Source organism: Symphalangus syndactylus, chromosome 14 (genome assembly GCF_028878055.3).
Source record: "Symphalangus syndactylus isolate Jambi chromosome 14, NHGRI_mSymSyn1-v2.1_pri, whole genome shotgun sequence".
In the NCBI taxonomy this organism is placed as follows: Eukaryota; Metazoa; Chordata; class Mammalia; order Primates; family Hylobatidae; genus Symphalangus; species Symphalangus syndactylus.
In genome coordinates this window covers 15915804-15927810 of record NC_072436.2, presented here as the reverse complement: position 1 = coordinate 15927810, position 12007 = coordinate 15915804, and the positions used below count along the sequence as shown (strand labels likewise).

The 12007-nt window shown below is 62.3% G+C and overlaps 1 protein-coding gene across 2 annotated transcripts; it reads left to right on the top strand.

The window, feature by feature from the left end:
• The first annotated feature begins 1952 nt into the window (after positions 1 to 1952).
• NOTUM (notum, palmitoleoyl-protein carboxylesterase) lies at positions 1953 to 11043 on the top strand. Of its 2 annotated transcripts, XM_055242217.2 has the most exons (12): positions 1953 to 2190; positions 3010 to 3344; positions 4243 to 4295; positions 4369 to 4464; positions 4941 to 5001; positions 5546 to 5604; positions 6007 to 6109; positions 6842 to 7033; positions 7166 to 7266; positions 8020 to 8167; positions 9233 to 9280; positions 10267 to 11043. In XM_055242217.2, the coding sequence occupies exons 2-12, from the start codon at positions 3022 to 3024 to the stop codon at positions 10571 to 10573; spliced, it is 1491 nt and encodes a 496-aa protein (XP_055098192.1). In that variant the 5' UTR covers positions 1953 to 2190; positions 3010 to 3021; the 3' UTR covers positions 10574 to 11043. The 2 variants fall into 2 exon arrangements, with proteins under 2 accessions (XP_055098192.1, XP_055098191.2); XM_055242216.2 differs by having other exon boundaries at positions 1953 to 3344.
• The last annotated feature ends 964 nt before the right edge of the window (positions 11044 to 12007 follow it).

Here is a 12007-nt window from a genome sequence, read left to right as displayed (position 1 = left end):
CAATCGCATTATAGGAGACGTCAGAAACTGTAACACGCACGTTCTTCTCCCGTCCTGGAATTTTCATCGGTGATCATAACTGCCACCCCCACCATGCACTTTCACAAATGGGCTCATATAATCCCACAACAGCCCTCTGACGGAGGCACAGTCATCACCCCACTTTAAAGGAGAGGAAGCGGCCAGGCACGGTGGCTCACACCTGTAATCGCAGCACTTCCAGGAGGCCAAGGTGGGCGGATCACGAGGTCAGGAGATCGAGACCATCCTGGCTAACACAGTGAAACCCCGTCTCTAATAAAAATACAAAAAAGTTAGCCAGGCGTGATGGGACACGCCTGTAGTCCCAGCTACTCGGGAAACTGAGGCAAGAGAATTGCTGGAACCCGAAAGGCAGAGGTTGCAGTGAGCTGAGATCGCGTCACTGCTCTCCAGTCTGGGTGACAGAGCAAGACTCTGGCTCAAAAAAGATAGATAGATAAATAAATAAATAAGAGGAAGCAGAAGCATAAGGAAAGGTCACAGGCCTTCCCTGGGATCTCCACACTGCACCAAGAGATGGCTCAGAGCTAGGGCGGTGTGAAGATCAACCCTGTGCAGCCAGCTGGAAGATGCCATCATGCTCCGGACTTGGAATAACAGGTACCCAGCGGGAGAGGCCTCTTCTGGACAGGTTCCTGCTGGACGCTGAAATCTGCCCTGGGTCAGCCTTCCCCGCCAGGGTGTGGGTGGGAGAACACCTCAGGATGGGACCTGTGTCTGAAGCTACTGCCCCTGGCCAGCCCCACACGTGGCCTTTAAACTGACCCGATGGCGGAGGGACAGCAGGGGGGGTTTCTGAGTCAGCAGAGAGCTAAGGGCGAACCTCAGCTCTTCTGTTAGTGTCCCTGAACCTCAGTTCCCCTCGTCAGGAAAATGCTGCAACCTGTCCTGTGAGGAGGGGGGAGGATGTGGAATGGACCTGAGTTTGTAACAGCCTGCCTCCCTCTGAGAGTGTCCCCAGGTTAGGCTGGCCTCCAGGGCACCCCAGCCTGATCTTAGGCCTTGTGGTTTACGCTGGGGTGCCTTACACCCATCGAATGCGCGGGGCAACAGCTCTCAGCGTTTGGTCTCTCTGTTTCACAAGAGCCCAGGCAACGCGGCTGTCTGCAGGTGCAGGTGGCGCTGGGACTTTCTCCCTAAGCTCCTCACTCAGCCCGGGGCTGGCAAGGAGGACGTCCACAGGGCCCCGGCCAGCGGCTCAAGGGGCATCCTGGCTGCAGGCACGGCCCTGCGCCTCTGCTCTCCTGCCCCACGTGGTGCCGTAGGCTCCCCACTGTCCTGAATTAGGAGGGGCTCTGGAAGCTCTGCTTGCGTCTAGATCCTTGTCCTAAAACGTAAGACCTGTTTCCTGTCTTTAAAATGGGTGTCATGGCGCCCAGCAGGCTGCAGACCGGAGGGTGAAGGAGAAAGTCTGCCCGGCCCCGCTGGCCCTGCGTATGTCCTTTCCTTTCTTTTGTCCATCCCACCCCCACCCACCCCAGCAGGAAGACTCCTGAGCCCCTCCTGTTCACCCTGCTCTAGTACTGATTTCCCACAGGAGCCTTGTTCTAACCCCACTGCCCGGAGCCTCGGGAGTGGACAGGGGTGCTCTCCAAGGTGAAGCATGGAGCAGGTGCTCTTCGTGGCATGAAGGGCCCCAAGCAGAGGCCTAGAGGGCAGCCACTGGACCCTTGGCCTCCTCCCCCAGTGGCGGCTGGGGCAGGTTCTTGGGGGTCCTCGACACGGGGCCAGCAGCCAGGCTGGGGCGGGCGGAGATCCAGGACCTCACCTCTGGCCCCGTGATCTCCTTAAGTCGTAGCTGCTTCTCTGACCCCAGCGCCAGCAGGAGCGCCCCGGAACCGGGCGACTCCCCTGCGGCGCCTTGCTGGGGCTCGCGGTCCCTCTCGCAGGTCTCCGAGGGAGCCAGGACCTCGCGCCCCACCTGTCCGCTTCTCCAGGAGGCCCCGGCGCCGCTGCTGCCGGGCCCTCGGCTCGAAGCCCTGTGTCCGCCGCCGCTTTGATCCCGGGGGGCCCTGCTGGATAAAAGTCCCTGGCGGCTCCGCGCCAGCGCCAGAGGGGGAGCGCAGCCGAGCAGGGCGCACCAGCGGGACGGCGCAGGGCCAGGGGCGCTGAGAGGACGGGGCCACTGGGCCGCCCGCGCTGGCCGCGGTGAGAGCGGGGCCCCAGGGCTGCGCGAGGTGGGGAGATGCGGGCCGGGGTCCGAGTCCTCCACGGCCTGCTCTGGGCCTGGGCACTGGGGGATGGGAGGGACAGTGGCGGCTCCAGGTGAGCGCGCCCGCTACGCGCCCCCAGCCCGTCGGGCGCGGCCAGCTGCGCCGCGGGCGGAGTTCCCCGCCCCCCCCCCCCACCGCCGGCGCGGAAAAGCCTCGCCCCTCCCCGTCGCCGCCGCCCCTTCCAGCTGCCCCGGGGGCGGGGGCGGCGGCGCCGGGCTGGCCGCGGTGAATGGAGCCGCCGGGGCCGCCCGGCCGCGCTGCCCCCCCACGGAGCCGGGCCGGGAGCGCCTCCGGCGGCCGCGGCGGGGTAGTCCAGGCCCCTCCGTCAGGCTTGCGGTTTGGGAAGAAAAGGCGATGCCTCCGCCAAGAAAAGAGCGAGCGCGGCCCCCTCCCCCCTCCGCCGAGCCCAGGCGGCGGCGGCGGCACATCTAACGCGCGGGCACCCGGGCCGCCGCGGCCCCCGCAAATAAGCCCAGCCTCGGCCCCCGCCGCTCATTGGCGCGGGCCGCAGCCAGCGCACCTAGACCCTGCGCTGCCCTCGGACAGCCGGGCACGGAGCCCCAGCTGCGGAGGCCGACGGCACCCGGCCCCGAGCGCCTCGACGCCCAGCCGCGCGCGCCTTCTCCGCCAGGCCCGGCGGGCGGGAGCGGGGGCGAGGGAGCAGGAGCGGCCAGTGCTCCCGGCACCCCCGGCCCGGCACCCCCGGCCGGGCATCCCCCGCCGCCGCCACCTCAAGGCCACCCGCTCCCCGCAGGTGGACGCGGCCATGGGCCGAGGGGTGCGCGTGCTGCTGCTGCTGGGCCTGCTGCACTGCGCCGGGGGCAGCGAGGGCAAGAAGACCTGGCGGCGCCGGGGTCAGCAGCCGCCTCCTCCCCCGCGGACCGAGGCGGCGCCGGCGGCCGGACAGCCCGTGGAGAGCTTCCCGCTGGACTTCACGGCCGTGGAGGGCAACATGGACAGCTTCATGGCGCAGGTCAAGAGCCTGGCGCAGTCCCTGTACCCCTGCTCCGCGCAGCAGCTCAACGAGGACCTGCGCCTGCACCTCCTGCTCAACACCTCGGTGACCTGCAACGACGGCAGCCCCGCCGGGTAAGGCCCGCGCCCCGCGCCTCCCCGCCCCGCCCGACGCGCCCGGTCTCCGGCTGGACCTTTCCTGCGGGCCGCGGCTGTTCTCTCCCCAGGGAGAAAGGGCTTCCGTCGGGCGCCCCGCGATCCTGGCCCCCAGGAGGGCCCGGCTTGGTGACTCTCTGCGTGGGGAGCGGAGCGGAGCGGCGCTGGAAGGGCTGGTCCCGGGCCAGCTCGGGCACTGACCCCTCGGCCTCTGGGCCCAGCCGCTCTGCTGGCGTCCTTCGGTCCCGGGGCGGGGAGATGGCAGCCCGAGAGCGCGCCTGGCTCCAGAGGGAACCGGCGACACCAGAGGGCGGGGATAGGCCTGCTGCCCACCTCTCCGCAGCCCCGAAGTAGATAAAAGACGTGAGGCCAGGGTTCGGGGAGCGGCGGGGGCGCCCACGCGCTCAACAGGCCGAGGACAGCCGGGGACAGCGGGAGACCTGGGCGTGGGGTCGGGGCTCGGCAGGAAGGCTCCCCGGCCGGGTCGGTGCGGTCCGCGCCTCCCGCGCTCCCCGCAGCGTCCCGTTCCCCCGCCAAGCGCGCTCCTTCAGTGCGGACGCGTTTCACGCTTCAAGCGCCGCCGCGCGCCCCAGGAGGACCGCCGCCCGTGCCGAGGTGATAGCGGGACCCGCGCCGGGCGGAACGCGGGGATTTTCCACGGACCACAGCCCCGCGCGGCCCGTTCCCCGCCCCGCGAGCGCCACCTCTCGGGACGGCCGCCGTCCCTGAGCTCCGCGTGGGCCTGGCCGAGGGCGCCCCCGTGCGACCGTCGCGCGCGGCCGGAACAGGTGGCGCGTTCCCTCCGCCAGAGTCGGGCGCGCAGGGCGCGGCGGGTCTGTGGCCCTGGCCGACCCCCCGCGGTGCGTTCTCCCCGCAGCTACTACCTGAAGGAGTCCAGGGGCAGTCGGCGGTGGCTCCTCTTCCTGGAAGGTGCGTCCGGGGCCGAGGCGTGGGGAGGCCGGGGGTCTCTCCGCGCGGGCCTGAGCGGTAGTGGTGTCCGCAGGCGGCTGGTACTGCTTCAACCGCGAGAACTGCGACTCCAGATACGACACCATGCGGCGCCTCATGAGCTCCCGGGACTGGCCGCGCACTCGCACAGGTCAGCGGCGAGCCCTGGGGAAGGCGGTCTCGACGTGAGGCCCGGGAGGAAGCCGCGCCCGCGTCCTAGAGCCCCAGCGAGGCCCCCACCCCGCACATCATGCCCAGCCCGGCGCCCGGGTTTCCTAAGAGGAAGGGGCGCCTTTCACTCTCGCTTTTTGGGGCCCATTCCACATTAGCATTCAGGCGCTTACCCAGCGGCTCTGGCCCTCCCCGGGGTCAAAGCAGGGCAAGGGGTTGAAGTCAAGGTCAGACCTGGTGTCCAGCCTAGCGGGGCACCGTGGCCATGGTGGCTTCCCGGGGGTAACTAAACCCAACTGTCCTCCACTTTCCCGGCAACCTTGGTTCGGGCCAGCAACACCAGCACACCTCCCTTGCTGGGGCCAAGTAGGAGCCCCAACTCCTCACCAGGGTTCCCAGACCCGTCCCTACACAGCCTCCTCCCACTAGAAAGACCCACCACCTCTGTGTCCCCAGGCACAGGGATCCTGTCCTCACAGCCGGAGGAGAACCCCTACTGGTGGAACGCAAACATGGTGTAAGGGGGTGCAGGGTCTTGCCTGGGAGTCCTGCCTGGAGGGTGGTTCTTCCTGGGGGTCTTTCCTTGGGAGGTCATATTCTGAAATGGTCTTTCCTGGGGGTCCTGCTGTGGACGGTTCTTCTGGGGAGGTTCTGTCCTAGGGGGGTTCTGGAGGTGTTTCTTCCGTGGTGGGGAGGGGGCCCTGTCCTGGGATGGTCCTTCCTGGCGGGGAGGGGTCTATCCTGAGATGGTCCTTCCTGGCAGGGTCCTCTCCTGGGATGGTCCTTCCCGGGGGATCCTGTCCTAGGTTGGTCCTTCCTTGTGGGGGGGGTCTATCCTGGGATGGTCCTTCTTTCCTGGGGGGGGTCCTGTCCTGGGTTGGTCTTTCCTGGGGGGTCTTATCCTGGAGGTCTTTCTTGAGGGGAAGTTCTATTCTGGGATGGTCCTTCCAGGGGAATCCTGTCCTGGGATGATCTTTTCTGGGGGTCCTGTCCTGGGGGTCCTTTCTGGAGGCTGCCGGGCAGCAGGCGCTGTGACAGGCTCACTCTGTTCTGCGTTGCAGCTTCATCCCCTACTGCTCCAGTGATGTTTGGAGCGGGGCTTCATCCAAGTCTGAGAAGAGTGAGTCTCGGCCTTCCCAGGGCCCAGCAGGGCAGGGACGAGGCGGGACGGCAGGACAGGGATGAGGCAGGACGGGGGGGTTTCTGGGGAAAAGCTGACTCTCAGCCTTGTTGTGCTTTCAAAGCCCTTGACAGTATGTCCCAGGGTGCCTGCCCCATGCACCCACTGCCCGCTTGTCCACGTCTGCAGGGGATCCTTATTTCTGAATATTCCCTGGGGAGGAGGCCCCAGCATGGCCTGGTGCACCCACCTTCCTCCAGTCCACCCCAGCCCCTGACCCCTTCTCAGAAGATTCCTCCCAGTCCCCTAGCGGGGCAAGAACTCCACTGCCAGCCATTCTGGGGTAGGAGGTGGTTCTCTCTGCCCAGGTCCCTACCTGAGGCCACCCCCTCCCTCTTGCAGACGAGTACGCCTTCATGGGTGCCCTCATCATCCAGGAGGTGGTGCGGGAGCTTCTGGGCAGAGGGCTGAGCGGGGCCAAGGTGCTGCTGCTGGCCGGGAGCAGGTGGGCAGGGCGGGGCAGGGCTGGAGGTGAGGGGCGAGGACGGTGTGCAGGGCGAATGGAAGGGGTGTGGGGTGGGAGTGTATGGGAGGCGAGGATGGAGTGGAGCCTGTGCAGATCTTGGCAGGTGGCTAGGAGGGTGAGAGGCTGGAGCTGGGAGAACCCGCATCATTGGGGACGTCTCTGAGGCCTGGCTTCAGAGTGCTGGGTAACCGGATGCTGTCCAGAGGATGCTTCTGGACGCCATGGTTGTTGGATATAGGGGAAGGTTTGGGCTGCAGGGACCTAAGTCGTTGCTTAGGGGTTGGCCATGGACTAATGCCCCTTCTCCAGGGCCCAGTAGGTGAGGATCACCCCTGTGGGTCCCTGTATCCCAGCAGGCATACAGGAGACCCAGGGGACATATGGGGAACAGATGAAAGGGCCTGAGGCCACATAGTTTATCTTCATTTTCAGATAAGGAAACTGAGGTAAAGAGACAGACAGAGGAAGGGGAGGAGGAAGGGGAGAGCCTGGCTGTGTCAGGGAAATGTGGCCTGCCAACCTGAACCCTGGCCTGCTCTGGAGGGGGCGGCCATAGGTCTTGCAGCTGAAAAGAGAATGCAGAATGCATCCGCAGTTCAGAATGCATCAGGACTCCTGCCCCCCTCGGGGCATGGGCTGACGCTGAGCAGACTCGGGGGAGGTGAGTGCCTCTCCCCAGCCACCTGGCCTCACGTCTGGCCCTCCTTGCAGCGCGGGGGGAACCGGGGTGCTACTGAATGTGGACCGTGTGGCTGAGCAGCTGGAGGAGCTGGGCTACCCGGCCATCCAGGTGCGAGGCCTGGCTGACTCCGGCTGGTTCCTGGACAACAAGCAGTATCGCCACACAGACTGCGTCGACACCATCACGTGTGCGCCCACGGAGGCCATCCGCCGTGGCATCAGGTGCCCCAGCGGAGAGGGCCCGTCCTCTTGATGCAGCTCTGCCCCAAAAGGGCCTGGGTGGAGTGGCATCTGTGGGTGGGGGGCTCCGGGGGACGAGGCCCACGGCAGCCTAACCTGTGGCTGTGGCTCCAGGTACTGGAACGGGGTGGTCCCAGAGCGCTGCCGACGCCAGTTCCAGGAGGGCGAGGAGTGGAACTGCTTCTTTGGCTACAAGGTCTACCCGACTCTGCGCTGTGAGTGGGCGGCAGTGCAGAGCACACAGGGCAGCAGGGGCGGCCACGCTTCCTTGCTTCTGAAAATCCAGCATGGACTCCAGTCTCCTGGGCTGGGCTTGGAGACCACTGCTCTGGTCCAGGGAGGAGGCCGGCTGTGTGCCAGGGGGCCTAGTCGCTGCGGCATGCCTGGGACTTGCCTGCCCTCAGCACTGACACCCCCCAGTCCCAGGCAAAGTGAGACAGGTGGTCACCCTGTCTATACCGGTGGCTAGTGTGCTTTGGAGCTCATCCCGGTGCTGCCCCTCCCTGCTGCAGGGCCCCGGGCTAGTTCCTCCCCAGCCCCACGCTCTGAGGAATGGTGAGGTTATATGCAAGGGCATCATCACCATATTTCGGTGAAAGTGGAGTCGCTGAGAACCAGGCCAAGGTCATGGAAGGATTAACAAGAGCCCTTCTTCAAGGAAAGGCAGTTTATTTATTTAGTTATGAACCTATGGATTATAAAAAGGCTGGTTTGAAAGAAGGAAGCCACATTCTGTGGGGGCTTATGACTGACACCCCTGGGGAGAGTTGGGCCAAGGCTAGCTGGCCTGTGAGCCTCAGCAGCACTGCAGGGGGCCTGGGAGGGTGCTGAGCTCTGCCTGGGGTCGGGGGCAGCAGCGGGGACCTGGGGGTGCTGAGCTCTGAGCCTGGGGTGGGGGGCTCTGAGCCTAGGGTGGGGGGCAGCAGCGGGAGTCATGGGGAGGCCGAACTGAGCCCCACCGCCCGCAGGCCCCGTGTTCGTGGTACAGTGGCTGTTTGACGAGGCACAGCTGACGGTGGACAATGTGCACCTGACGGGGCAGCCAGTGCAGGAGGGCCTGCGGTTGTATATCCAGAACCTCGGCCGCGAGCTGCGCCACACGCTCAAGGACGTGCCGTGAGTGTGTGGGCCCCGGGAGCCCCACGCCGGGTAGCTCCCTCTTTATTTAAAAATAGAGGTCCTAAAAAAAACAAAAGAAGAAAAAACAAAACAAAAAAAATAGAGGTCTTGTAGGCTGGGCGCGGTGGCTCACACCTATAATCCTAGCACTTTGGGAGGCCCATGCAGGTCGATCACCTGAGGTCAGGAGTGCGAGACCAGCCTGGCCAACATGGCAAAACCCCATCTCCACAAAATATACAAAAATTAGTCCGCTGTAGTGGCAGGCACCTGTAATCCCAGCTAATCAAGAGGCTGAGGCAAGAGAATCACTTGAACCGGGAGGTGGAGGTTGCAGTGAGCTGAGATCGTGCCACTGCACTCCAGCCTGTGCGATGGAGTAAGACTCTTGTCTCAAAAAATACATATATATGTGTATATATCACACACACAGAGAGAGAGAGGTCTTGGGCCTGGCATACTGGCTCACGCCTATAATCCCACCCCTTTGGGAGGCCAAGGCAGCAGGATTGCTGGAGGCCAGGAGTCCAAGACCAGCCTGGGCAACATGGTGAAACCCTGTCTGTACTGCACATACAAAAATTATCCAGGCATGGTGGCATCACCTGTAATCCCAGCTACTCAGGAGGCTGAGGCAGGAGGATCCCTTGAGCCCAGGAGTTCAAGGTTACAGTGAGCTAACCCTGCCTGTGGGAGGCAAGCAAGCTTCGATTGTACCACTACACTCCAGCTGGGGCGATAGAGCCAGACCCCAACTCAAAATAAAATAAAAATAGAGTTCTGGATAGTAGCAGAATATTTGCCTGTCTAGGGCAGCCTCCTGCTGTCACCTGGGAGGGCCTGCCTGGAAGAGGTGGACTCTGAGCAGGGATTTGAGGCACAAAGGGAGAAGGGTCAGCCGGGAGCTGGCCAAATAGGGGGAGGCCCAGGCCAGAGAAGCAGCTGGCAGCCACAGCAACAGGAAGGGGCGATGGCCAGGCGGGGGAAAGCTCTAGGGGAGTGGGGGTGGAAAAGGGGCTGAGGGAGTGGGGAGTTCACGAGCCACTGTCTCCTCTCCAACAGAGCCAGCTTTGCCCCTGCCTGCCTCTCCCATGAGATCATCATCCGGAGGTCAGTTTCCCTGCCCTGGGCAACTTGCGTCCATGACATCAACTTCAAAAGTCCACAGGCTCCTCAACCGCACTTGGCCTCCCACGAGCCTCTTCTTGGCGCTTCTAGGGGTGGGATTTCCTTGTAGGGGTGCCAGAGCCACTTGTACCAACAGCTGTATGGCAAGAATTAAGACTCAGCCCTGGGCTGGGTGCGGTGGCTCACGCCTGTAATCCCAGCACTTTGGGAGGTTGAGGCGGGTGGATCACCTGAGGTCAGGAGTTCGAGACCAGCCTGGCCAATATAGTGAAACCCTGTCTCTACTAAAAATACAATTAGCTGGGTGTGGTGGCAGGTGCCTGTAATCCAGCTACTCGGGAGGCTGAGGCAGGAGAATCGCTTGAACCCGGGAGACGGAGGTTATAGTGAGCTGAGATTGCAACATTGCACTCCATCCTGGGGGCAACAAGAGTGAAACTCCATCTCGGAAAAAAAAAAAGACTCAGGCTGAGCAGTGGCTCACACCTGTAATCCCGGCTACTCAGGAGGCTGAGGTGGGAGGATCACTTGAACTCAGGAGGTTGAGGCTGCGGTGAGCAGTGATCACACCACTGCATTCTAGCCTGAGAGGCAGAGGGAGGCCTTGTCTCAAAAAAAAAACAACAAAAAAAAAACAGGCTAGATATGGTGGCTCACGCCTGTTATCTCAACACTTTGGGAGGCCAATGGGGGCAGATCACCTGAGGTCAGTTCGAGACCAACTTGGCCAACATAGTGAAACCCCATCTCTACTAAAAATACAAAAATTAGCCAGTCGTGGTGGCACACGCCTGTAATCCCAGCTACTTGGGAGGCTGAGGCAGGAGAATTGCTTGAACCCGGGAGGCGGAGGTTGCAGTGAGCCGAGATCGTGCCATGGCTGGTCTCAAAAAAAAAAAACAACAGCTGCCTCAGTGTTGATGCCACTCCCCACGTGACACCCCCCCCCCCCCGGTTTTCCTCTGCAGCCACTGGACGGATGTCCAGGTGAAGGGGACGTCGCTGCCCCGAGCACTGCACTGCTGGGACAGGAGCCTCCATGACAGCCACAAGGCCAGCAAGACCCCCCTCAAGGGCTGCCCCGTCCACCTGGTGGACAGCTGCCCCTGGCCCCACTGCAACCCCTCATGCCCCACCGTCCGAGACCAGTTCACGGGGCAAGAGATGAACGTGGCCCAGTTCCTCATGCACATGGGCTTTGACATGCAGACGGTGGCCCAGCCGCAGGGACTGGAGCCCAGTGAGCTGCTGGGGATGCTGAGCAATGGAAGCTAGGCGGACTGTCTGGAGGAGGAGCTAGCACTGAGGGGCCCAGACACCCGCTGCCCCAGTGCCACCTCACCCCCCACCAGCAGGCCCTCCCGTCTCTTCAGGACAGGGCCGCAGCCGTCCCCCTGTCTGGGTCTGCCCACTGCCCTCCTGCCCCGGCTTTCCCTGCCCCTCTCCCACAGCCCAGCCAGAGACAAGGGACCTGCTGTCATCCCCAGCTGTGGCCTGGGGGTCCTTCCCAACGATGAGGGGTAGCCAGAAGAGAAGCACTGGATTCCTCAGTCCACCAGCTCAGCCCCCACCTGGCCCCACCCATCAAGCCCTTTTATATTATTTTATAAAGTGACTTTTTTATTACTTTAATTTTAAAAAAAAAGGAAAATAAGAATATATGATGAATGATATTGTTTTGTAACTTTTTAAAAATGATTTTAAAAAAAGGACCAAAAAAGAACCTCACCCTGCCGGCGTGTTTATTTGCTTCACACCTCCCCTGCTTCTCTCCCTCCCCTCCCTCCTCTCCCTCCCTCTCCTCTCTCCTCTCCTTCCCCCGCCTCCCTCCCTGGCCCCAAGGCAGCAGGGAGACACAGGGAGGGGCCATGGGGACTCTCCAACTCTGACCCCTTCTTAGATGCACAGACTCAGAGCAGGGTCTTCGGAGGGGCCCTGCTTCCCTTCAACCCTTCTGCAAATACCCACTTCCCAGGGCAGATGGTGCCAGCTGCGTTTCTTTTTACTTATTCATTTATTTAGAGACAGGATCTCATTGTGTTGCCCAGGCTGGAGTGCAGTGGCACAATCACAGCTCACTGCAGCCTTGAACTCCTGGGCTCAAGCAATTTCCCCACTTTGGCCTCCTGAATAGTTGGGATTACAGGCATGTGCCACCACACCCGGCTACTGTTTTAATTTTTTGTAGAGATGGAGTCTCCCTTTGTTGCCCAGACTGGTCTTGAACTCCTGGGCTCAAGCAATCCTCCCTGCTCAGCCTCCCAATGTGTTGAGATTATAGGCGTGAGCCACTGCACTTGGTCCCTTTGTATTTTACTTTTTTATTGGGAAGAAATTCGCATAACACAGGATGAGCCATTTCCAAGTGAGCGACTCCGCATTTGTCGCACTCAGAGTGCCGTGCGATTCCCGGTTCTCTCTAGTTTCTTTTTTTTTTTTTTTTTTTTTTTTTTTTGAGACAGAGTCTTTCTCTGTCCCCCAGGCTGGAGTGCAGTGGCGCAATCTCAGCTCACTGCAAGCTCCACCTCCCGGGTTCACGCCATTCTCCTGCCTCAGCCTCCCGAGTAGCTGGGACTACAGGCGCCTGCCAACACGCCCGGCTAACTTTTTGTATTTTTAGTAGAGACAGGGTTTCACCGTGTTAGCCAGGATGGTCTCGATCTCCTGACCTCGTGATCCACCCGCCTCGGCCTCCCAAAGTGCTGGGAT